General features: G+C 38.3%; 1 protein-coding gene across 1 annotated transcript in view; it reads right to left on the bottom strand.

Annotated features, from left to right (window-relative positions):
- LOC124858850 (adhesion G protein-coupled receptor A3) overlaps window positions 1-27,021 on the bottom strand; it is a 317,892-nt gene that overhangs the window by 175,221 nt on the left and 115,650 nt on the right. The window contains exons 9-12 of the mRNA XM_047351126.1: window positions 18,821-19,040; window positions 17,686-17,835; window positions 16,445-16,606; window positions 15,887-16,120 (exon numbers count right to left, since the gene is read on the bottom strand). Of these exons, the coding sequence (XP_047207082.1) occupies window positions 15,887-16,120; window positions 16,445-16,606; window positions 17,686-17,835; window positions 18,821-19,040 (766 nt within the window). The remainder of the gene's footprint in view (window positions 1-15,886; window positions 16,121-16,444; window positions 16,607-17,685; window positions 17,836-18,820; window positions 19,041-27,021) is intronic.

Genomic DNA, 27,021 nt, shown 5'->3' with positions numbered 1-27,021 from the left:
GGTCTAAGTGATTGTATGGAATACAATAGAAACAAATATGCTTGTAGAGAAAAAAAGTGAAGTCTGGGGCCTAATGCATGTTTTTAATAGACACGTTCTTCAAAATATATAATTTTCCATTGCTTATAGAAAGCTTGATGCTTTTGAAAAGCCCAGGGCACACTCTGATACAAATTTTTCTAGCTATTTTCACTTTCCCGGAGCTTTACTTTCACAGTTAAGAGGTCCAGGTCTGAAGTAGGTCTTTTCAGATTTCGCTGGGATTGTTATGGGGGAGAGTTCTTTGCAGTGAGGCATGGCACCACTAGCTCCAGTAATGGTGCAGGTAAGTGTACAAATGTATTGTTTTTATTCCATTAAATTGTCACAAATAGTATAAGATGTTTTTAGGTGAGAAAGTAGACCTCAAAACTTAATTTGCGGTCAATTCGCCAAGAATGAGCATACTTTGAAATATTCTGTCTTTCAGCCCAGATTTTTGTGTCCATGTTATCTGTACATGGATGCAGGACAACAATAATCTCATTCAGGGTTGGAGCCAAACACATAATAGATTAAGAAAAGAATGAAGAGATCATGTGAAGAGGAAGAAATACAACAATGAGCTCATTTCAAGGAAATACATTAAGGAGAGATCTGCTATTTTTCCAGTGTTGATAGTGTGGATACATATTCTGGTTAGAAATCCCTTCAATCTTTCATCTTGCTACATTTCTTCTTCTCCTCTTTTAATAGACAATGTATAAACCAGCGCATTATCGCCTCCTAAGAGGCAGTAGTCAAAACTGTATGTCACTGCGTGGAATGGGGTTGCTGGGTGTGTTCTGATTCACCAGGCCAAGCACCATTTTTCCAGTGCTCAAGATCTCTTTTTGTTGAATTTTGACATCAGTAATGTCGATGTAATCCCCCCCGAATGGCGGGGCACAGTTATTATAGCATTTATTTTTTTATTAAACTCCAATTGACACCAATTTTTTCCAAGATGGAAGTAAGAAAATACAAAGTATTGGGATAGTGCAGCAGAGGACATAGCATACCTGTATAAAAGCAGAAATGTAACCCTTGTCCTCTGTTTGTCCCAACGAGGACAACTACTAGTGTTGGGACCCACAGCCATGGATTTCAACATTAAACTCCGGTACGAACCTTTCTGGAACTTTCAAAATAAAGTGCATTAACCTTCTTCCAGCACAGCCAGGAAACGGGATAACTGCAGACTTCCTGTGACGCCACTACCCAAATAAAAGCACAGCTGTTGCTACATCTGCCCTCTTTCACATGGCCTTCCAGAGGGACCGGATAGGGGAGGAAAGCACGCTGATGTCTTTTGCTGGCAAAAAGACATAAACTCTTCAAACTGGATCCAAGAGTGTCATAAGATCACGCGATCATATGCACAAGTTAAGTATGAGTGAAGCACTGTTTGTGTACCCGGTGATTTCATTCATAAAGAGGGGAAATTAAGGTATAAGCATTGCTTACTTTCTCCCTGAGGCCTGCCAAAACTGTGTCGCAGAGAAATCCCCAGTAGAAAAGCCGTTTCTACAAGCCGAGTCTGAAGGAAGGACAACGGCCCGCACCATCGTGTTACGGTAATGCACAGCTGGTTGACGGACAGAACGGGCCGCCCAGCTACAGCTCCGGAGCTAACCCTTTTGTTCACAGAGCGAACGCAGCCTCAACCTCGAGGTTAGCTGAAAGCTAACTGCTTGTTGAATGTGGACGCTTCTTCAAACTTCATCGCCCCTCGGATAACATTTCCTCACCATGGTCAGAAGTTAGGTTTGGGCAGATTAACAGTTAGGATGACATAATCTGAACGTTTTCATTTATGAAATTTGTTTTTGTGAAACTCAGCTATCTTAGTGCTAGCAGGCTATCTGCAGCACACGTGCCCTGTGTGATTTTAAACACAGAAGATTGCTCATAACGCGCCGTCCGCGCTTATGTATTTTAACCCTTATATTAACCGATGTATTTTAAAGGTATGTGTGTTTCTGGTGCTAAGCTATCCACTTCTTTGTTAGCTCAACTGCTAACTGGTAAAAACACGTGCTTGCTACTAAAGAGTATTTAACAGAAAGGTTGTTAGTTTTCAAGCTGGTAAATAATAGTCCCTAAACATTATTTTACTAAATCTGATAACTAAGTTAACACCATTAAGCCCCATTTCTCCAAACAAATTTGGCTCTTTTCCAAAATACTTCCTTAAATATTTTACCATCCCCTTAATAATATTTCTTCAAATATTATTTGAATAAATGAATGCAGCTAATTAGACACCGTTGAGAATTAGGCATCCAGAAGGTTGGTTTTATTCAGCAGATCATTCTTTAAAATATTATTTAATTAAAATAATATTTTATCTGATCTTGCATTGTGCAGGGTTGTCTAAATATTGCTGATTATTTCCTAAATTGGTTCCAAGACTAACTTAACTTCATTTCCAGATTCTTCAAGATAATCCTTGGTTCTCAAACATAAACATTGCATGGTAATGTTGCATCACTCTTTTTGGTCATGATTTCCAATCATCTTTAATCAACTTGTTTATATTGTACATAGCCCATTAATCTTCCCTATTCTTTAATTCTGCTTGGTAGTTTAGTTGGATTGTTTTAGCATAGTAAAGAGTTTGTTGATTGAAATATGTTTGACTTTGAGTTGACTTATTTTTGTTAATAAATTCTTGTATTTTAAGAAATTGTGTGAATTCATTCCATATATGTGCAGAGTTTATGCTGTTCAACAATGTCAGAGCTCGTCTCACACCTTTCTATTCTGTCCTAATACCATCAACTTACTGGGCTGGTATTCACAGGATAACCCTTAACAGACCGAAATATTATTTGATAAAATATTAAAATACTAATATTAAATATTAAATAATATTCTCAGATTAATAATCACAACACTAGGTTACTTTTCAAGAAGACAATGAAATCTTCCTCTTTAAGATGTTGAATTTGACTCTGTGATAGCTGTTTTTAGTCCTTGTTGAAAACCCATCAAAATTTGACAAAAATGTTCCCATCAGTTTTACATGATGGAAATAATTTACATTATTTATGAAAATAAGAGTAGACTTATGTTTCTAAAAATAGTTTAGTTTTCATTTTCATGATAAAATTCTGTCCACATTTTAATATGTTGCTCTTGAGCACCACTACAACATCCACAGCTAGAACAGCTAGGACATCAAATATATCTGCCTCACAGCATGAAGGAAAGCTTTTACAGCAACTAAACCAATCTATTGATAGCTTTCTAAATAGAATCCCAAATACATGAAACACTTCAAATGTGTGTGAGTTGCTGTGTCAGTGTGCAGGGCATTAAAAATAAGCAGCTTATATTGTTTGAGTAAATGCAAAAATTATGGACACTGTGGGACGACTTGTAACTGCTATGCCAAATTTACAGCCTTGCACATTGCAGTGGCGGGAACGGCAGGGGGTGAAAACCACTATTTCCACACAAGCAATAACAATAATTAGAGAGAAATATACAGAGATTGCAAGCGATATCCCACTGCTGAGTGCAGAACACTGTGTCACTGTAATTATAACTTGTGAAAGCCAGTGCTTTTGCAGCAGATTTTATTTGAGCAAACACTGGCTGAGCAGTAAAACTCAAATCTTCCCGATCTAAGACTCTTAATTGAAGGAGTGGCAGAAGCTCGACAGATGGTGCAACTTGCAAACACAACAGATCAATTAGGAAGTAGCCCAACTCCTCTCTCCCATTTCTCTCTTTTTTGTGGTTATTACAATAAATTGCTTCCCCAAAAAGTGAAGAGGAAGAAGCGCGAGAGAAACGAAATTTTAGATGGAAAGGCTATGATTTAGGCAGATGGAACCTTAAACATGAAAAATAGAAGGACATTTTTCAGTTATTCATTTAATAAAGTGAAACATTTTATAGATATATTACAAACAGGGTGACATACTTCAGTCCTTTATTTCTGTTAATTTCATGATTATGGCTTATACCTAATAGAAATTCAGTTTTTCATAAAATTTAAATATTGTATCAGACCTATTCAAATTTATTTTTAATACAGATCTGATAACATGCTAATACAGCTCTGATAACATGTTACGGAAGCTCAGATTCCTTTAATAATGGCCATAGCTAATTTGTATTGTTGGCTCTGTTGTCTCTGACCTTCCTCTTGACCACGGCCCAGAGATGGATTATGATACCAAGCTTATGGTAGGTAATGGTACTTTTGGCAGTGAGTGCAGGTGTCAAGACCTGCTGGAAAAAGAAATCCTGTTTTTCTAAGAGTTTAGAGTTAGAGTTAAGAGTGTTCTAATGTTTACCCCGATTGAGGGGTGGCTCCTGAAGTACCGACTGCAGCTACAGCCTATGCCATGTGACTCCTCAATGGACTTTGCTTCACAAACATTTCAAGGCTGTTAATATGTCTGTTGCTTTATTTTACACTTTTCCTTCAAATTACTTTCCCTAAATACATTGCAACTCTCTCTTCAATTTGATTTATTGTCTATACCCGCTGGATGGCTGGTGCCAATTTCCAGCGATCATTGGGTGAGACGCAGGGAACACCATTGACAAGTCACTAGTCCATCAGTATTTTATTAAACGTTTAATTAACCAAGTGTGTCATGATTTGATTTGAGTTTTGTTTTGGGTTTTTCCTCTCTTCTTGATTGTTTTCCAGGTGATCCTTTAGTTCATTCCTTTAGTTTTATTTCTTACTTGTTCTGTTTATGGTGCATTTTATGTTTTGTTACTTTTGTAAGAACTTTCATTAGTTAGATTCTGTCATTATACTTCTGTTTACTTCCAGTAATGTTTTGTTTTCACTCTGCCTCTGCCATAGTAATGAGCTTCATCGGGTCCACCTGCTTATGCTTATCAGTCTCACGGTTTTTAGCTGTGCCATGCTTGTTATATACTCTGTTTGTTCATGCCATGCCAAGTTTGTCTATGTTTTCAACTGTTACTCATGCAATGTCTCCTTCTGCTATTTCCATGTCTGGTTACTTCTTCTCTTGTAATTTAATTTAATTAAATCTTTCCACACACTGTACTGCTTTTTCCTGTTTGTCTGCATTTGGGCCCAATGCCAAGAGCCTTTTGTGACACGTTTTTGTGACACGTTTAAAAACAAGTTCTTGATGACAAGATGACTGGCCTGTGATATCTGGGTATTTCGTGATCAGTATCATCAAAATTAACATATATAATGGAATGGAATATATCACTCTGTGTTTAATACTTTTATACATTGTAAGATTTCTTGCATGAAAATAAATTAACTTTATGTAATATTCTAATTTTGTCCTGAGATTGACCTTCATACAGACAGTGCACACTTGTGAAAACATTAAGGTTTAAGTGAACAACAGCTGACGATGAACAGATATTGAATGACAGATGCAGAGCTTCCACTCAAGAAAAATACATCAATAAAAAACTCCCTTTCAAACCTTTTTTTGCTGTAGGATTTGTGATACCGACAGGCTGTCACATTAACAGCTGTTCAATGTGAATTTGATGTGTTTCTTTATCCATCATTAAGCAGCATATCCAATCAAGTCAATAAGATCTGTTTGTTGTTTTTTTCCATGCAATGCTTTCATTGTGACCTTGGGCAACATTTTCTCTTAACTTAATTCCAAAACCTCTATGTGGCATGGAATGCAAGATGCAAGAACAAATATAAAAGCATGTAACAGCATGAGTAAAACACAACAGTCTGGCAGGGAGGCCAATGAAGGGACCAAAGAAGATGGATTGCAAAGGATGCCCTGCTGCTTCACCCTACTTTTAGCAGGCACCTACTATGGGAGAAGTGATGAGGGACAGAAATGAGGATAGAACTGAGAATCATGTCAACTTTAATTTTCACACCAAAAGCGGATGGCGGCACATAATGCAGGATAGGCTTGGAATACTTAGTGCACTGGAGCTGAACTCAGTAATCTGGCTGAGCATTTACAGCTTTAGGACACATTTAAAACAGATGAGCAAAGTAGAGCAGGTAAAGAAAAAAAAGTGAACAATTCATATGTGCGATTGGATTTATATACACAGCTGCTGTCCGAAGTTTACGTCCACTCATCATGCCCTTAAATGTAACGTTCGTTTTGGGTTTTTAGGATTCGTTTGAACAAATTTTTTTATTTTTTATAATGAATTTTAAAAACAGGAATTGTGTGCCAAATTGTGCAATTATTTTTGATAATTTCATAATACATCCTATACAAGGTCTAAATGTTTAAATAGAAACTTGAAACTATGTATATATTCTCACTAAGATAATTTCAACAAATTTTTTTGTAACCATCAACAAGCTTCTGGTATATTTCTGGTTGGATGTTTGATCGATCTTTCTACCAGAAATAGTAGACTACATTTAAACTGGTTAGCATCGGGGTCCACAAAGTCCACAAGTTGTCAGTATTCTAGTGTCATCTTGTGTGTTGGTGAAGGACCCCTACATATGCGTGAGGAATGACAAGAAAAGTGAATATTTATTCAAATAAAAAGTCCAAAAGAGATATTAGCAAGGAACAAAAGCTGGAATCTATCCCATAAGACAAAAAATGGAACACAACAGGGACAAATTCAATTAAATTCAATTCAATTTAATTCAGTTTATTTATATAGCGCCAATTCACAACACATGTCGTCTCAAGGCACTTCACAAAAGTCAGGTACATAAGACTGGAAAAGTTAAGAAATGCTCAAAAAACACTTATTTGTCCCAACTTCATTGGAAATGGGGTTGCAGTGCTGTACAGTGTCCTTGAGTGTGCTTAGAGGTACTTTAAAAAAAATGTATTATTATGACTATTATTATTATTATGACAGTCTATGTAAAGACTACAAGAGAACACAGAAGAAAATAACAAAAGATGAATCAATAATATAATGTACAAAAAAGGTACAAAAAACCAATGACAGAAACAAAGCTAAAGTACTCATAATAAGGTTGGTCAGGAAATGTTAATGGCCTGCTTTGTCCAGTCTAAAACCTGTTTTGTTGTGTATTTGGGCCCATTAAAATGTCCAATGAATGACTTTTGCATAAGTTTCAGCAATCTAGCTGCTGATTTGAGATGAAGATAAAAATTACGAAGTAGTCGTCCTCGTTCAATGTTTCATCCACTTTGTGCAGTCACCACTACAATTGGCAGCATAACAGCCTCACATCATGATGCTCCCACCGCCAGGTTTGAGAGTGAGCGAGTTGTTCTTGTATTGTAAAGCCTCACTTTGACACCTCCAAACACAGTCCCTGTCCTAGGCAAACAGCTCAAATTTTGTCCTTCTAAGCATACAACTTGGCTCAAGAAGGCATTACCCTTGGGCTGGAACAAATTTCAACTAAAGGGAATCCAAAGGTGTTATTCTTATCACCCTTTGGTTGGTTAGCACCTTTTCACTTTACATTGATGTAAAACTGGCTTCAGTAGGACCAGCGGCACTGGTGTTCCAGGAATTTTAATGGTAAACATCAGCCTCAGTGGTTCCTTGACTGTCTCAGTTCATCCAAACCAATTTTCTTTCATCCAAGGAGGACAGTTTGGGTCAGATGGTCAAAACTAAAATGCAGGTCGATGTTCCAACAAGATCCCAAACATACATCAAAACTAGTTTTGGAATGGATAAGGCAGGTTAATAGGACGTTTTTAGAAAGCTCTCACCTAAACCATACTAGCAGAACATTAATGCATTAGAGCGTGCACAAAAGAAAACAAAATATAATAATTATAAATAATAAGCAGAGTAATTCAATCTAAGCAAGCTAACCTAACCCATTTATTACTGGATGGAAGGGTCAAATAAGTGTAAATGAGAAGGCAATGATGATAAATGCTATGTGACTACAGTAGGGGAGAAAGTTCAGCTTCTGCCTGCTCTAATGACCTAATGTCATGTCAAAGTGGAGGCACAGATAATTGGCTTCAGAGATAAAATATCATCAACTGTCACCAAGTTGACACAGCAATTTAAACTGCTAGAATTTAAAGATTTACTATTTAAAAAAAAGGAAAGCATTTATTATACAGACCACTGTTGCTTCATATGTCTCACTGAAAATGACTAGAAAAGAAATCATTTGGCTGACTGTTGCCAATTCCACTGACTTTCTGATCTTTGTTTGGTCTCCATTTGTTATTTTGGGAGGGAATGTGTTGCTGCTTGTTTACTTTGAATTACACTGGGATTTAAAACATATTGGTGGTGTTGGCTGAAAACTTGCTGTTTTTGTCAGAAATGTCACAGCTGGTAAAATAAAATCTCAAGGTTGCTTTGGAAAACATAGTTAGCTGACAGATGGTTCTAGTTTTCCTGTAAGTTGGGTAACTTTTGCACCAAGTTGTACTGACATAATAAATAAGACCCCAAGTACAGATCCTTCTCAAAATATTAGCATATTGTGATAAAGTTCATTATTTTCCATAATGTCATGATGAAAATTTAACATTCATATATTTTAAATTAATTGCACACTAACTGAAATATTTCAGGTCTTTTATTGTCTTAATACGGATGATTTTGGCATACAGCTCATGAAAACCCAATATTCCTATCTCACAAAATTAGGATATTTCATCCGACCAATAAAAGAAAAGTGTTTTTAATACAAAAAATGTCAACCTTCAAATAATCATGTACAGTTATGCACTCAATACTTGGTCGGGAATCCTTTTGCAGAAATTACTGCTTCAATGCGGCGTGGCATGGAGGCAATCAGCCTGTGGCACTGCTGAGGTCTTATGGAGGCCCAGGATGCTTCGATAGCGGCCTTTAGCTCATCCAGAGTGTTGGGTCTTGAGTCTCTCAATGTTCTCTTCACAATATCCCACAGATTCTCTATGGGGTTCAGGTCAGGAGAGTTGGCAGGCCAATTGAGCACAGTGATACCATGGTCAGTAAATCATTTACCAGTGGTTTTGGCACTGTGAGCAGGTGCCAGGTCGTGCTGAGAAATGAAATCTTCATCTCCATAAAGCTTTTCAGCAGATGGAAGCATGAAGTGCTCCAAAATCTCCTGATAGCTAGCTGCATTGACCCTGCCCTTGATAAAACACAGTGGACCAACACCAGCAGCTGACACGGCACCCCAGACCATCACTGACTGTGGGTACTTGACACTGGACTTCTGGCATTTTGGCATTTCCTTCTCCCCAGTCTTCCTCCAGACTCTGGCACCTTGATTTCCGAATGACATGCAGAATTTGCTTTCATCCGAAAAAAGTACTTTGGACCACTGAGCAACAGTCCAGTGCTGCTTCTCTGTAGCCCAGGTCAGCCGCTTCTGCCGCTGTTTCTGGTTCAAAAGTGGCTTGACCTGGGGAATGTGGCACCTGTAGCCCATTTCCTGCACACGCCTGTGCACGGTGGCTCTGGATGTTTCTACTCCAGACTCAGTCCACTGCTTCCGCAGGTCCCCCAAGGTCTGGAATCGGCCCTTCTCCACAATCTTCCTCAGGGTCCGGTCACCTCTTCTCGTTGTGCAGCGTTTTCTGCCTCACTTTTTCCTTCCCACAGACTTCCCACTGAGGTGCCTTGATACAGCACTCTGGGAACAGCCTATTCGTTCAGAAATTTCTTTCTGTGTCTTACCCTCTTGCTTGAGGGTGTCAATAGTGGCCTTCTGGACAGCAGTCAGGTCGGCAGTCTTACCCATGATTGGGGCTTTGAGTGATGCACCAGGCTGGGAGTTTTAAAGGCCTCAGGAATCTTTTGCAGGTGTTTAGAGTTAACTCGTTGATTCAGATGATTAGGTTCATAGCTCGTTTAGAGACCCTTTTAATGATATGCTAATTTTGTGAGATAGGAATTTTGGGTTTTCATGAGCTGTATGCCAAAATCATCCGTATTAAGACAATAAAAGACCTGAAATATTTCAGTTAGTGTGCAATGAATCTAAAATATATGAATGTTAAATTTTCATCATGACATTATGGAAAATAATTAACTTTATCACAATATGTTAATATTTTGAGAAGGACCTGTATTTGCAGAGTCATTTTGGGTTAGTGATCTTTACTAAAAGCCAAATTAAATCACTTCCGTTTCTGTAACTAAATCAAAAGCAAATAAGGCATGCTGTCAGGTCCAGGTTTTTTGTTGTACAAATATTTCCTGAGAGTTCAGTTCTGAGAAGTATTCTGGACCAGCACCAATATATCTGCCAGGACCACATCAACCAATCAAAATGTGACTTTTGATCAATGTGAGAGATCCATCATGTTATCCACCCAACGAGTTAAACAGAGTTTGAAGTTAGAAAGTTAGAGACTGTTCTTCCTCTGTAATACCGGAGAGCTTCACAGATGTGCGACTTTGGGAAAAAAAAGACTTCTAACTAAATCTATCAACAAAGTAATGGTTTCCAAATACAAGCATTTTATGCATGCATTACTTTGACAGGATTAAAGATGAGGGTAGTTTTAATTTAAACAAAACAATACAAGAGGAAAAACATCAGGAAAAACAGAAATATTTTAAGAAATAGAAAGGAGAAAGATGCTGTATTTATATGTTTACTGTATTTAGTCCATGTAATAAAATCTATCAGCTTGGGTGCAGACAAGTAGAGTCTATTGAGAATAAAAGTCAAAGTTTAGAGATTGGTTCACACCACGTTATTCACAAACAGATGTCAAGCAGCCAATGACAATCTAGGAGAAAACACTTCAGTTAACACTGGTATGCTGAAATAATAATACCTATGATGTCATGCCAGCCTGTGTTCTGTATTTTGTTTTTGTTTAGTTTCCTGGTCTGGTCGTTGTTTACCCTCTGTTTCCATCCTCATGTGTACCGCAGCTTAGCCCAGCTGTTCCTTGTTTATCTAATTACCTGGTTCTCGTTTCTCATTGGTTCTCCCTGTACTATCAGTTTGTATTTAAGCCCCTTTGTTTTCATTGTTTGGGGTTGGATCCTTGTGTTGTTTATGTCGTTGTTACCCTCGTCATGTCTGGTCACCCTGTGTCCTAGATCTGGTTCGGCCTGATTCTGGTTTTCCGGCCTGGTCTGCTTACGAGAACAATTAAAGACTCGTCTTACCTTCATTCCTCTGCCTCCTGCCTCCTTCACTGCATGTTGGTCCTACCACAAACCCTCAATATGACATATGATGGAAGTTGTGAACCACAGATAAAAAACTAAATAAATAACATGGGTAATTGTATTGAGAGTTCTTTCAGCATTGTTCTTAGAATTTCTAAATGATGTCTAGACATTGAAATTTATTCAAATGTTGGAAGAAAATTTTGTTTCTACAAATATCTAAAATATCTTGGCCTAAATGAGCTGAGTCTTAGAGATAAGGTAGGAGTTTGATCATTGTGGAAGAACTCGAAGTACAGTTGATGCTCCTCAACATCAAAAGGGTCAGTTGAGGTGCTTCGGCCATGTGGTCCAAGTCCCAATGTAAGGAGATCTCAGGGCAGACCCGGAACTGTATATTCCTTATGGCGTGGGAACACCTTATGTTCCCAGGATCACAAAAATGAACTGGTTACCGATCCGTTACCTCTGTGACCTGATTTCGGATATGCAGAAGGCAGCAGATGGAGTAATGGATGCCATTTACTGGTGGTTATAACAGAACAGAGATCATGGAAGATGTAAATCCTTATATTATTAAGACCATTTTTTCTTCTGATTACAAAAAAAGCAAAAACATTTAAATCCATCCATGAATGATCTGAAAGCCCTTTCACACAGCCAAACATTTGAACACCTGTGCAGTCAGTTAAAGTATGGTAGGATGACCTTGTTACTAGTAAAAGGAAGAAGGAATAATAAATATAGATAAAAAAAATCAGCTTCTGATGACTACTGTTCTTTCAACAGTGGAGACAACCCAGAGTTGTCGTTCCTCCTGTATGTTTTAGAAAGTTCTTGAATTTATTGAATACAGTTGTAGAATGGCATCAAAAGATAATAAATTTAATTAATTCAATAAAAAAACTACTATATCATATCGATTCGATACACATGGAGTTCTTATTTATTGGGATACATCTGTAAAGTATTTGAAGATGCTCGTCTGATGAGTTCATGTTAAGCAAAATGCTGAAAAAATTAGAAGAACAAAGATGAGTCAGAAAGGAACAAATACCTGCATTCATCTCACTGCACTCTGGTGCAGAGTAAGGGCAAACTTGTTGTCATGCAGCAGTTAAACTCTACATTCGACAACACAACCCACAGAGGATTTTCCTCTATCCTTCAGCCTAATGTTGGATAAAGTATTGGAGCAAATTTAGTAAGGAGTAAAGTAAAAAACTGGAAACTATTTGTGGCCTTTGGTTTAGGAATGCAAAAAAAAAAAAAAAAAACTCTGGGGAATTGCAGTGAGGTGGATTCATAAAGTAACATTTCGAGAACAGAATACATAGGGAATGAGATCAGCCTTCTTTCATAAAAGGGAAATAATGTTTTTTCTCTGATTCAATGAACACAGACAGTGATCTACAATCACCTGCTGATTTCCAGTTATTGATTAAGTATTTTCTTTCTCCTGTTCCTAATATTACTCGTATTCCCAGGGATTCTCTTAGCTTTGCTTCATACTTCTTTAGAAGTCCACTAGTCAGTTTTTTAGTCTCTCATTTATCATTTTTGGCTTTACTGTATCCATTCTCTTTTACTATCCTCCATTCTCACTTCTCTTTTTGTCTCCTGCCCCCCTACTTCTCCTCCCCTTCTCCCCTCTGCTTTTCTCTTATGATGTGTTTAGCATTCAAGGCCTCTCACTGCTGCATCACAGCCCTGTTTGTATCACCGTGCAAAGAGAGAAAAATATGTGATTCCTCTGGGAGGGAGAAAATTTTCTATGTACCTTCACAGTGTATGTGCGGCCATACATAAACAGTTCATACTTAAAAGTCAAACTCTGCATTACATCGAATCTGTGATGTGAAATGATATAAGCTAGCAAGCATAAATAAGTTCAACTACGCAAGCATGCATAGATGTTCTCAAATTTATACACAAGCTCAATCCGCCATTCATTAAAAGAAATGACATGAGCCATTACAACCCTCAAATTTATTCACCGTTAATGCTGGTTGCAATTTGACTCTGTCATTTAATCATAGCTGAGCATCCATGCAATTAACCTCCAGTACGTGTCAAACGTGTACAGAGGATTTTTTTTAATCTGTGCCTCCCCTGCATTCTAAGGCGCAGGTCAACAAGCTAATGAAGAGCCTCTGCAATCTTCATCCTGGAGTTTAGCACTTTAAATGCTGCTTATTATAAACATGTCCATAACACATCCCTAACATACTCCAATTAGAAGGGAATTATTACAACATTCATAAAGCACTTTAATGATTGAGTCAAACTGAGGTGCCAAATTTGTTGGCACCTCTAGTAAAGATGTATAAAAACTAAAATCTACAATCTAGAATGCAGGGAAAATTCAAAGAAAATAAATCACAGGATGAACATGATGAAACAGGTTGGCTACAACAGCAGGAGGATCTGACACCAACTGAGAAAACCAAGTAGCACTTATACTGGTGAGCCTGATTACTGGAATGCTAAACAAGTGAGTTATGAGCAGATGAGAGACAGCTGGGGAGTGTAGGGAGCTAAGTCACTGAGAAAAAGTAACCAATCGATGCAAAAAACTCAGAGAGCAGAGCTAAATGCAAACCAAAGGATGAAGGCTAACGCTAATATAGGAGTCTAAACAAAAATGCGCAAAGAACATCCATCTATTCATAGTCTATACCCGCTTGTCCTTGCAGGGTTGTGGGGGGACTGGTGCCTATTTCCAGTGGTCATTGGCAATGTAAGAAAGGTTTATTTGTTTAGTACATTTCAGCAATCCTGTTTTTTCATGATTGGTTATGGTCCTGAGGATGCAGAGTACACTTGAACCAGACGACCTGAGTGGTCTGGAAGGTTAATACAAGAGCAATAGATCTTTAAAGTATTTTGGTGCTAAGCCATTCAGTCACCTATAACAACAGAAGTATTCAGCTTTATGAAGAATCTTGATTGTTCCTCTATTGGTCCAAAAATGAATCAATTTCAAACGTTTTTTTTTTTTTTTTCGTGGCACTAGTCCTTGGTCACTGTATTGTCTTTTCCAACTCAACGTGCATTTGGAAATGTAAAAACAAAGGGGGCGGGACTGGGATGGAGGGGACAGTCTTTGGAACAGCATCAACCCTAGAGGTCCTCGCCTAGTGACTGAGGTCAAGCCTCTAGGAAGTAGTTGCTGAGCCTCATTATGCCTGCTTGATTCAGAAAGGAGCTTATATATATATATATATATATATATATATAAAATGTGGAAACTGTGAATTCAACTATGTTTTCCAACATGGTTTCAGCTTCTGTAGTACCTTCTTGTTAACAAGCTGTAGAGCTGTGTTCGTATGGGACTCCTTATTGTCCTTATTGTGCAATGCTAAACAGAGCAGTGTTAGACATGTGTGACTGATGAGTCACACAGGAGTGTTCATTTTGAGTATTTCCATTTATGTTTCCGATAACTGATACCCAGTGTTTTTAACGTGCGCAAAAATGGTAACTTTGACACAACTGGCTTTCCATCTCATTCATCAACTGCTGCTAAAACTACATTTGATCTCCTATGATCCTGGCTGACACATCACATATAGAAGTGCTTCACATAATGGTTTTACTTTCAGTCAGATGAATTGTTTTCGGCATCGGTTAGAATATTCTGTTTCCTGTCTCTTGCTGTGTTTGTTGCACTTGCTAACACTCAATGATGGGATTTGTCTGAGTTGAAAAAATAATTTAATTTGACGTGTGTTTGCACTCGCTGCTTTTACACTTGAAATAGAATATTTTCATGGCTTGAAGAGAAATCAAGATCAGAAATTCTACAAAGGATTACTTCTGGCTATAGGAATATATTTTTTGGGAACAGCCAAAACCTTAATCCTACTAAATAAATAATGCAGCATGCTTAATTGTATGCTTAATGACATTGCATGATTTCAAATAATGGACCCAATTTTTATTTTTTAAATGATGGAAGTTGTTTTATTACCAGTGCACCTCCCAAAAACTGTTTAAATAAAACATCAAAGGCACAAAATGTGTATAAACAAGCACTAACATAACTTTGCAATTGATGCACATTGTCTAAAGTTTACTAATGAATGAAAATGTATCCAATTTCTTTAAAATCATTCCAAATTAAATTTGTGAGTGCGCAACCTCTGCAAAGCCTTCTGCTTAAACATGTAGGGACGTTTTCCTTAGCATGGAGCTACAACAAGTGTTGTAAATGCTAATAAGACCAGAGGGACTTGACATAGTTGGACCAAAGTAGAAGCAAATCAAGTAAAACTAAATAAACATAAAACTGGAAAAAAAATATTAACATACCTATTTTCATCCTTTGGGTGATTGAGCTTGTTTTTAAAGCATATATAATGACTGTTTTTTCTATGAAATTAATAATAAGTTGATGCAAACTTTTTTTAGGTGTTTCAGGGAAAGAAATTGCTTGCCTGCTTTCTGGAGATGCAAAATGCCTGCATCTATTTGTCATTGTAGAGAGCCACAACTGGGGCCATGGTGGTGCTGATATAAAACGACAAGATCACAAGGCCGTCATATCCATCACTGAAGATTGATTCTCATTCACAAACTCACAAACTGCTGACCCGTAGGAAGGTATTGACCCATATACAACCTCAAGATGATCTATAGCATACAAAACCAGGTGTCTGCTTATCAAACAGCCTTTAGCTATGTGATTAAAACTCATAAAAATAAAACTGATGTCAATACCTGATCATTTCTATCCATTTTTACCAAGACAATGGAGCAAAAGAAGCAACTGGGACATTTTGCAAATTGTCACACAACTTAATTGCTTGTGACTTACCTTGCTGAGCTGACTAGCTGGCAAGGCGCTATTGTTGACAGTGTGGCATTTGAAACTGAGCAACGACTCTCCAGTGGCTTCATGTTCTCCCTGTTTGTCCTTGATGGGGTAGGAATGGTCATGCCGGATGGGAAACTTGGCCGATGTGGGGCTCTGCTGGAGTGCCGTGCAGGATAGACCAAGAAAGTTTGATGGCTTGATCAGAAGAGCCTCCAGAGCTATGTTAGCAGATACCTTCAGAAAATACCCCCAAAGGTTCAGGAGAGGAAGTGGGGAAGAAAAAGGGTTGAAGAGAAGCAAAAAGAGAAAGGAGAGAAGAGAGTTTACATTAGTCATTTTGCATATGCTTTTATCCCTAGTGACAGCCGGGAGGAGAGAATAAGCAGAGGCAAGATGAAACTACGAGAGGAAGCAATTTATCTTTATGTTTCATTATTCTCTTTGTTTGATTAAGCCACATCTAGAGTTCAATATTCTGAGACAAAAGAGAAAGTAAAGCTGTGAAACATTTAGTAAGAAAATTTAACTTTTGGAGCCTGGAGTGTGAGTGTAACACACCTTAGAAATGACCCGATTGTCCTCTGTGAGCGCCAAGTCGGCAATACGCTCCACACACTGGACAATGCGAGTACATGCTCTGGCCTCATTCTGCGCCATCCACAAGATGTGCTCTTCAACTAGCATCATGTTACTGGCTATGTCTGAAATGTAGTCCCCCAGCTGAGGAAATATGATGGGAAAATTAATGGAGATTAATATAGTGCAAAGAAATAAAACTTGTTATAAGCTGAAAATGACTTGAGCCTGGGATTAGTTCCCTTTCCAGTAGGACAACAACTCTACAATACAGCCAGAGTTACAAAGTATTGGGTTAGATCAAAGCAAATTCAGGTGTTAAAGTGGCCTAGTCAAATTCCAGCCATAAATCTAATTGAGAATCTGTGGCAAAAATCGAATACCATTGATACCCTCCATCTGCTACCATGGAAAAAAATAAGTCTAACAGTGCAAAGGTGGTAAAGACATACCAAAAGATATGCAAATGTAGTTAAAACAGCTTACATAGAATTGATTTAGCTGGGCTACAAATACACACCACATTTTTTTGATTTTTTTAGTAAAGAAAATGAGAATACCCTGTTTCATTCTCCTGCCATTTTGCATTTATGGACTACTTTGTGTTGGTCTGTCACATCAATTTCTAATACAAATACATAAAAAATGTGGCTATAAAAAGGCAAAGTGAGCACTTTTGCAAGGGAGTGGGAAAGTGCAGACACACAATTATCCAAATGCACACAGCATTCACATCAAATAAATCCCCTCCAACAGGTACATTTATAACCTGAGTCAGAACTGCGAAGTAGACAATGGTGTCTTCATTCATAAAAGAGAGATTTAATTTAGATTACCAGCTCTACTGGAGCTTAATCACTGCTTCAGGATGGCAGTTTTCTATTTACACATTATATATTTTATTGTTGCTTCGTTTGACTATTTTTTTATTGCCCCAATGAGGATGGTCTTTTGTGAATTGTGCTTTGAATAACATGGCATTAAGTATCTTATAATATCTCCCCCTGAGTGACCTATGTTGCTTAACTGTGCAAGTGAAAACTAATACAGATTCTTCCAACTTACTAGGCTCAGGACCATTCCCAGTGCAAAAGTTGACCTTCATCGTGATATAAATTCCTTCTATTTCCTTTGGTGCTCATGGCTCAGTAAAGGTAAAACTATCACTTTCTTACAAAGAAATACATCTTCATAAAACTGCAAATCTTTGACTTTATCCTTACGTCTTTCTGCTTCTCCAGCAGCCTTGTTAGTCTTTCCACAAGGTGAGTGACAAAGATGACGTCCATAACATCAGTAAAGTGTGCAGCCCTGTTGGTAAAAGCCACTAACTGCTGACCCAAAGGCTGAGCATTGCTGATATTAATGGGTATCTGAAATACAAAGTAATATTTAGAGAAATTATTAACCAATGTTAGGTTAAAAAAGCCAGAGGACACTTTTTAACAATTTAACATTATCTCTTGCAGTATGTGTGTTATTGCAATTCATTTCAGGACTACAGGTGCATCTCAATGAATTAGAATATCATTGAAAGGTTAATTTATTTTTGCAATTCCATTAAGAGGCTACATAGATTCACTGCACACATTTGAAGTGTGAATTTAGTACTGTAAATTTAGCTGATTATGGCTGTCACATATTTTGGTTTGTCAGAATTAGATTTTTTTACATATAACCAAAAAAAAACTGTTTTTTATAAAGACATATTGGGATAATGAAAAGTATGTCCATGTACTGTACAGTATATACAGTGAGTACTTGGTTGGAATCTCATTTGCAAGATTTCAGTCTGTGGCTCTGCTAAGGTGTTAAGCAAGCCCAGAATGCATCACCTTCAGCTTGTTTACATTGTTGGTTCTGGTGATTGCTGGAAAATTAAACCAGGATCTCAATAAAGCTTGTCAGCAAGGAAGCCTCCTCATAGTTGTGTATGCCATGATACATTGTTGTATTAAAAATGGTTTTTTAATAGGTCTCCTGAAATATTCAAATTTTCAGCAAAACTAACTATTGGTTCTTCATTAGCTTTAAACCATAATCATCAAAATTAACAGTAATAAACACTTGAAACGTACTGCATCACTCTGTGTAATTAGTATGTTTAGTACATGATTTTCATGTTTTAAATTGAATTACTCAAATTAAATACCATTTTGAAGGTATTATAATTATTTGAGGTGCACCTGTATGTTCCGATTCTTATAATTTAAAACAGAGTAAAAAAGTTTAAAAAAATCAACATTTCAAACATTCTAAAAAACTCCATAAATTAGAAATGTTTCACAGAACAAAGAAGCAAACTGGTTTAGGATGCTGAAGCAGTTCTAATCAGTAGATCCCCATCAGCACTCGTACCTGAGTGAGCTGATGCAGCACGCGGGTCAATTCACTAGCATATGGGCACTGAGTATAGTCCTCTTCAGCCCACCGCCCAGCTCGATCACAACGACGCCATGCTTTCTTCTGCCTTTGGCCGGAGGGGTGGGAAGAGCTGCCAGAGGGGTTGGGGGCAGATCCAAAGGTTGCAGGAGCACACGGCAGGAAGGCTAGGATGCCAGCCAGAGTTTTCGGCCATCTGGACCGAAACATACTTAATTAAACTAAATTTATGTTGAAACATGGAATTTAGAAATGAAGTTTCATATTCTACTTGCTTAATAAATGATTTATTTACATAATAATTTTCCTTTTAAACATTTTATTGCAGCGATTCATTGGATTCTGAGAAGATGTTAAACATACCTCACATTTAATATATTTGGAAAATCAAACATCCATTGTTTCTCTAATAGACACTGGTGCACTGATCTGACTGTGAACCCCACATGTGCACCAGGGTAGAAGATGACACATTTCAGTAAATGTATATATGATGTACCTACCTAATTCTTCTTATAACAAATTTCCAGCATTAGCGTTGTTTTGATGACCATGCAAAGTTCAATAAAGTCTCCTCTGGAGCAAAAAATTAGACTTTCTCAATAATGTCATCACAGACCAGCACCCAGAGCTGCTCTGCTAATCAACCCGTACTTGGAGTGAGATTGGTTTAACATGCAAATGGATAATATTTTATTTTCTGGGTGTTAGTGTTAGGTTAAAAAAAAAGCTTTATAGAGAAAAACAGACTGAAGTAATGGTCACAGGTTTATTCATACTGAATATCATCAGAAAAATTGCATTCATATTAATTTTTGGGCATTTAAATTTTAGGGTGGAATTAATATACAGCTGTAAAGAATTGTACATTAAAAGAAGTGGGTGCACAGGTTTTACTTTACTGTGGATTTTCTCTTATTCATGCAGGGTCAAGGTATTGCACACAGGCTCACTTTTATATGTAGAACACTACTAACATTTGGTTAAACAACCATATAAGTTGCATAACTAGATGCAACTCGCTCTCTTTAGCCACTATCATGCTTCTAGCATAATTCTGCCTGGATAAGTGTCCCTAGCATGGGCCATGGCATTCCCTTGGCCCAATACTTGTGCTAGATGGGCACGTCACTGCCAAGGACTACCAAACCATTCTTGAGGACCATGTGCATCCAATGGTTCAAACATTGTATCCTGAAGGCGGTGCCGTGTATCAGGATGACAATGCACCAATACACACAGCAAGACTGATGAAAGATTGGTTTGATGAACATGAAAGTGAAGTTGAACATCTCCCATGGCCTGTACAGTCACCAGATCTAAATATTATTGAGCCACTTTGGGGTGTTTTGGAGGAGCGAGTCAGGAAACGTTTTCCTCTACCAGTATCACGTATTGACCTGGCCACTATCCTGCAAGAAGAATGGCTTAAAATCCTTCTGACCACTGTGCAGGACTTGTATATGTCATTCCCAAGATGCATTGACGCTGTATTGGCCGCAAAAGGAGGCCCTACACCATACTAATAAATTATTGTGGTCTAAAACCAAGTGTTTCAGTTTCATTGTCCAACTCCTGTAGATGCTTAATGTTAACCTGTTTTATTGGTTCCTAAACTAGTTTTGTTGGTAACATGGTGGTGGTAGCATTATGCCAAGGGTCTGATTCACTGCAGGAGGTAGAGGTGCATTGCAAAAAGTGGATGAATTGATGCAGAAGGAGGAATACCTCAAACAACAGTCAGATGAACCTTAAACAAAGTGGGGTCTTCAAACAGGCTCTTGATTCTAAACTGGCACCTAAAAATGGTTGTAGGAATCCATAAGGCAAGCTAACATTCAGCTTCTTGAGTTACCCTGACCTCAACGCTATTAATATACTATGCTGAAAAGCAAGGCTTGTACCAGGTAACCAACAAATTTAAAAAGCCCCACCATTTCTGGTAAGAAAAGGGGTCCAGCATACAGCCAGAGTCAGGCCATAAGTTTGCTGCTGCATACAAAGAGCATGCGGTTTCTCTCTGAATTGTTGAAAGGAACATTTATATCTGAAGGAGTATATGTATATATTTGAGACTGAGTGTATTAATGAAGATTCACGATAAATTCAAACTTGTGCACCAAAGTTTTTTTTCTAAAAACTGTTATGCTACATAATCAATCAACTTTCCAAAAAAACTGGTTCAAATACAGTAAAACCTAAATGGCCAGGAACCGCAGATTATAAGAATTCTTATTGTTATGTTTCAGTGGCATTTGGAAAGATATGCTTTGTAATGATTGAAATGGGCTAAAAGAAAACTATCTGTTGCATATTTTATGGTTTTGTGCTTGCAGCTACTTAAAAAGTATACCACAGAAAATATGCCATGTAGTGTTTAATATATAATTAAAGCAGGGTGCTCAGGAGGTCAGTAATCTGTTCTGTGGTTAGAGACGTGGCATTTTACTACCCTTTTTCCCCACTCATTGTCCTCTTACTACCCCTCTCTTTTCATTCATGTTGCTGGTGCTGGAGCAACTGCAGCTGTCTAATAAATTGCATTAATTTCACCCCCACAAGAAACAGGCTAATTTTCCAGCCCATTACTCCAATGGTCTGTCGGAAGCAAAGCCTTGAAGCTTGCTGTTCTGAAAGTAGACTGTGAAGTACAGCGGATACAAAGGAACAAAGGAGTGGACAGCACAGAAAAGCAGAATGGATAGAAGGAGGTATGTTGTGTTGGTTCCTCTGAGTAATGGAAAGAAGAGGTCTCACTGTTTATAGTTGTCCTGTAAAACTAGACTACACTGGGTCAGCTTTGAATGTGTAGGAGTTCATTTACCCACACTTATCAGTAAAACATATCAACTGACCAAACGCTGTAGTTCTTTACCTGCTGAATTCTGGAATTTGCCACTAATAAGACCACATTTCAGGCTAAACAACAACTGGTTTGATACAGGGTGAGAAGACTTAAGAACCTCAACTTCACCGTAAGTAGAAATGTAATAACAGAGTGATTGAGTCAAGTAGTTTCTAGTAATAAGCTACTTTGCCTTTGGAAGGATTTCTGGAGAAATTAATCATAATGAGGTTAAACTATTGGCTTATTTTTAAGGAGACCTCCTGGTGTCAGCTATTAAACCAAGTGTCTGTTTGCAAAATAACTCAAAAACCTATGAATGGATTTTGATTAAATTGTCAGACAAGGTGGATTTCAGGACAAGGAACAGATGGTTAAATTTTGGTGGTGATGCAGTGCACCAACAGTATCCAGGATTTTTCTGAAGGATACTTTGTCATTCCCAGACCATGGAGCGACAACTTGGAATTCCCATATGGTTCCTCACCCTGTCAGCAGCTGACATACAGTGGCAACAAGTCATCCACAGTATAGCTTATCAGTGTAGAAAAAAGCCAACATGCGTCAATGACCCTATGGCCTTGGTGGAGTTCTGCGCTCTATGAGAGATTTTCTAGTTTTGGCAATGTTTTAAAAATAATGGTTAACTGATTTAATAAGTTATACTTTATGTTGTTGTTAACATTCAGTTCTAAGACAGAAATGACAACAAGGTTTCTTGCATGTTCTGTGTTCTTTACTCTTTAGTGGTTTAGCTTTTCGTAAGCCTTTTATTCCTGTTTTTACAGTCGCTCTTATAGTTTTTTTTTATCATGTAGAAAGACCCCATGCTCAGATTCAAACCCAGCTTTTTATACTGAAGTTGGTTTAAAATCATGCCATAGATCTAAAAAAGCCCTTTTAAGATTTTTGTATAATTTATTGTTAACTACGGACTCTGGGGACACTGCTGTCTTTGTGCTTTCAGACCTTTTTGAAAGATTTGTAAAGTCATCCAAGTTTTTATGTCTTCAAGACATGCTTGTAGTCTATCTAACTGGTTGGGTTCATCAGGATTTATGGATAAGTAAAGCTGAGTATCATCAGCGTAACAGTGAAAATTTATCCCATGCTGCCTGATACTTTGACCTATTGGAAGCATATATATAGTAAAGAGAATTGGCCCAAGTACTGAACCCTGTGGCACTCCACAATTAACCCTGGAGTTTAAAGATGAACGCTTGTGTCAGCGTTAATGATAAACGGTTCAGGTAGAAGCCAAGTTGTGTTATAAACAGCGTTAATATGGTGAAAAGGTGCATTGCGGTGGCAGCAGTACTACGACAGCAGCCGTTAGTCTGCACTACTATCCTGAAGTGAAGTGGATCACACCTGGAAAACTGATGAGGGACAGAATTGACAACAATATCCTCCACAGCTCATGGTTTTTTTCTATATTTTGAAAGGGCTGGGTAGCCGTACCTTCTACCAGACGGTGGTAGTTTAAAAGCAGTAACAGAAAGCAATGTAGCTTTCTAATTGCTCAGAAAATAAACTTTTTTGCAGAAAGTTCACGCTGAAACGAAGACCCATACAAAATCGGTTGCTTTTTTAGAACTGTAAGGTTTTGAAATAAGTTCACCCATGTCTTGTTTTGATGCATACTGACATCCTTGAGTTAGCCTTCTGCTTCCAGTCAGGAAGTTATCAAGTTTATTTTGTTACTCATGATCTCTGAAACATTAACAATAAAAGTTTGAAATAATATTGGATTATTTTTAGCCTTGGTAGGATAATGGGCAATGAACGTTTTCTAAACTTCTGCGTGATTATTGCTTCATAACATCACAATGGGGTTATCTCTCTGTGTTATTTAATCCTCAGGCAGATGTGCAGGAGAGCAAGAGAGAATGATGGGCACTAGAAGAGACACAAAACCAGAAGACAAAAAAGATAGCAAAACCAAGAGAAGATTTTAAAGTGACAAGCCTGCTTCAGCATAACTTTTTGATTTTGACTGCATCTTTAGAGTTCTTGCAAACTTTGTTTTGTCTTGCTGCACATGCAATAAAGATGAGTCAGTTTATTACCAAGATTACTATTGTTTAAAATCTGGTTCCTAATTCCAAGTAAGAATAATTATTAATTAAAATAAATGAATGTGATTAGTAATAGGTTAATTATTGGTTCTACAAATGACTAGTTCCAATATAATATTTCAGTTTCATTTTGTAGTGTTAATATTGTGATTCCAAGAATAAAATAAATATACACTGCTCAAAAATATAAAGGGAACACTTAAACAACACAATATAACTCCAAGTAAATCAAACTTCTGTGAAATCAAACTGTCCACTTAGCAAGCAACACTGATTGACAATCAATTTCACATGTTGTTCAAATGGAATAGACAACAGGGGGAAATCTTTGGCAATTAGCAAGAAACACTCAATAAAGGAGTGGTTCTGCAGGTGGGGACCACAGACCACTTCTCAGTACCTATGCTTTCTGGCTGATGTTTTGGTCACTTTTGAATGTTGGTGGTGCTTTCACACTCGTGGTAGCATGAGACAGACTCTACAACCCACACAAGTGACTCAGGTAGTGCAGCTCATCCAGGATGGCACATCAATGCGAGCTGTGGCAAAAAGGTTTCCTGTGTCTCTCAGCGTAGTGTCCAGAGCCTGGAGGCGCTACCAGGAGAGGTGGAGGAGGCCGTAGGAGGGCAACAACCTAGCAGCAGGACCGCTACCTCCACCTTTGTGCAAGGAGGAACAGGAGGAGCACTGCCATAGCCCTGCAAAATGACCTCCAGCAGGCCACAAATGTGCATGTGTCTGCACAAACGGTTAGAAACCGACTCCATGAGGATGGTATGAGGGCCCGACGTCCACAAATGGGGGTTGTGCTCACAGCCACAGACTGTCCAGGAGTTGGCGGATGCTTTAGTCCAGGTCTGGGAGGAGATCCTTCAGGAGACCATCCAACATCTCTTCAGGAGCATGCTCAGGCGTTGTAGGGAAGCAACTTAAAGTCAAGATAAGAGACAGCAGGGAGGTGTACCAGAAGAAGCTGGAGAGCAAGCTCCAGCAAAACAATATCAAAGATGTGTGGACAGGGATGAAGAAGATCACGGGCTTCAGGCAGAGGGATGATCGGACCGATGAAGGTCTGGACAGAGCCAATGAACTGAACACATTCTTCAATAGGTTCAGTTCAGAAACAAGCTTCGCATCCTCCTCTCCTGCTCACAGCCAAACAGACATTCCACCCTCCTTTGACCCACAGCTGTCCAGTAACACCTCACATTTTTTATCTTCCACCTCAGCCCTAGACCCTTCTGCTTCTACATGTTTGCCTTCGACCATATCAGAAGATGCTGATACTTCCTTTGCTTCCCCCTTCCACCTGTGTGTCTCAAGAAGTCAAGTGAAGAGACAACTGGAGAGACTGAATAGGAATAAGGCTGCAGGTCCAGATCATGTCAGCCCTAGAGTCCTGAAGGCCTGTGCAGAGCAGCTCTGTGGGATTCTGCAGCACCTCTTCAACCTTAGCCTGGCCCAGAAGAAGGTTCCGGTGTTGTGGAAGACCTCCTGTCTTGTTCCGGTACCAAAGAAAACTCACCCAACAGTCCTCAATTAGTATAGACCTGTTGCCCTGACATCTCACATCATGAAGGTCCTAAAGAGACTCCTGTTGGCCCACCTGAGTAAGCAAACAGTAAACCATCAGGACCCTCTTCAGTTTGCTTATCGCTGTGGAGTTGGAGTTGAAGATGCCATCCTACACCTGCTTCAACAAACCCACTGTCATCTGGACAAAGCCTGCAGCACTGTGAGGATCATGTTCTTTGATTTCTCCAGTGCGTTTAATACAATCCAACCTGATTTACTTTGTCAGAAACTCCAGAAGACTCAGGTGGAGGCCTCAACAATCTCCTGGATCAAAGACTACCTGACAAACAGACCACAGTTTGTGAGACTGAAGGGTTATGAGTCTAACCAGGTAGTCAGCAGCCCAGGAGCACCACAGGGGACTGTACTCTCACCATTCCTTTTCACTCTGTACACCTCAGACTTCCAGTACAAGACAGACTCCTTATATCTTCTATAAGTCTGTTGTGGAGAGTGTGATCTCTTCTGCCATCATCTGCTGGGGAAGCAGCATCAGAGCCAGGGACTTAAAAAAGCTCAACAAGCTGATAAAAAAGGCTGGTTCTGTTCTGGGGACTCCTCTGGAACCTCTGGAGATCATTGTGGAAAGAAGGATTCTTCATAAAATGAAGAACATTATGGAGAACCCTGAGCATCCTCTTCATGAGACTGTTGTACAACAACAGAGTGTCTTCAGTCAGAGGCTTCTTCAGATCTGCTGTAAGACGGAGCGCTACATGAGATCCTTCCTGCCCACAGCCATCAGCATCTACAACGGCTCTTTGAGGAAACCTTCATAATATGAGCTATAACAACATTTAATTTCCTTTTGGGATTAATAAAGTATTTTTGAATTGAATTGAATTGAAGTCATACAGGCACGTGGAGGCCACATACAATACTGACCCTCATTTTGACTTGTTTTAAGGACATTACATCAAAGTTGGATCAGCCTGTAGTGTGTTTTTCCACTTTAATTTTGTGTGTGACTCCAAATCCAGGCCTCCATTGGTTAATACATTTGATTTCCATTGATGATTGTTGTGTGATTTTGTTGTCAGCACATTTACCTTTTTACAGAACAAAGTATTCAATGAGAATTTTTCATTCATTCAGATCTAGGATGTTATACATAGAAAATGTAAGTGTTCCCTTAATTTTTTTGAACAGTATATATATATATATATATTTTATTTTTTTTCTAAAAATAAATTCTCATTCTTTTTGTAAAGTATTCAATTATGGCTTACTGCTCATGTAAATAAGATGGATTTTTTCATATATTTGCTGCCGATAAGAAATATATTTTAATTATTGACCCTGACTCGATTTTAAATATATAAGAATTATGGCCCACGACGTATTATTCTGCTAGCCTACTATTCATATATATGTACCAAAACTTTCTGAACAAAAGAACTGCGGATACTTGGTTGAAGATTTAACTGTTAAACCTTAATTTCATCCGCAAACAACCTAAGATAAAGAACACACAACATGGATATTTCTGACCCTTTTGATTGTCAATGCTGCTGCAACATTACCCCCTGACTGAGCACAGAAACATTAATATCATTTATTCAGATAATATAGAAAATATCTATCTATCACCTAAAAACACATGTTTTATCTCAGTTGAACTAACAAGGTGATTAATTTAGAGTTCCACTTGATGATGTCAAAAATACATGGATGCAAGG

This window comes from Girardinichthys multiradiatus, chromosome 22, assembly GCF_021462225.1.
Source record: "Girardinichthys multiradiatus isolate DD_20200921_A chromosome 22, DD_fGirMul_XY1, whole genome shotgun sequence".
NCBI classification, from domain to species: Eukaryota; Metazoa; Chordata; class Actinopteri; order Cyprinodontiformes; family Goodeidae; genus Girardinichthys; species Girardinichthys multiradiatus.
Note: the sequence above shows the minus strand (reverse complement) of the source record. Positions and strands in the feature narration are given on the sequence as shown.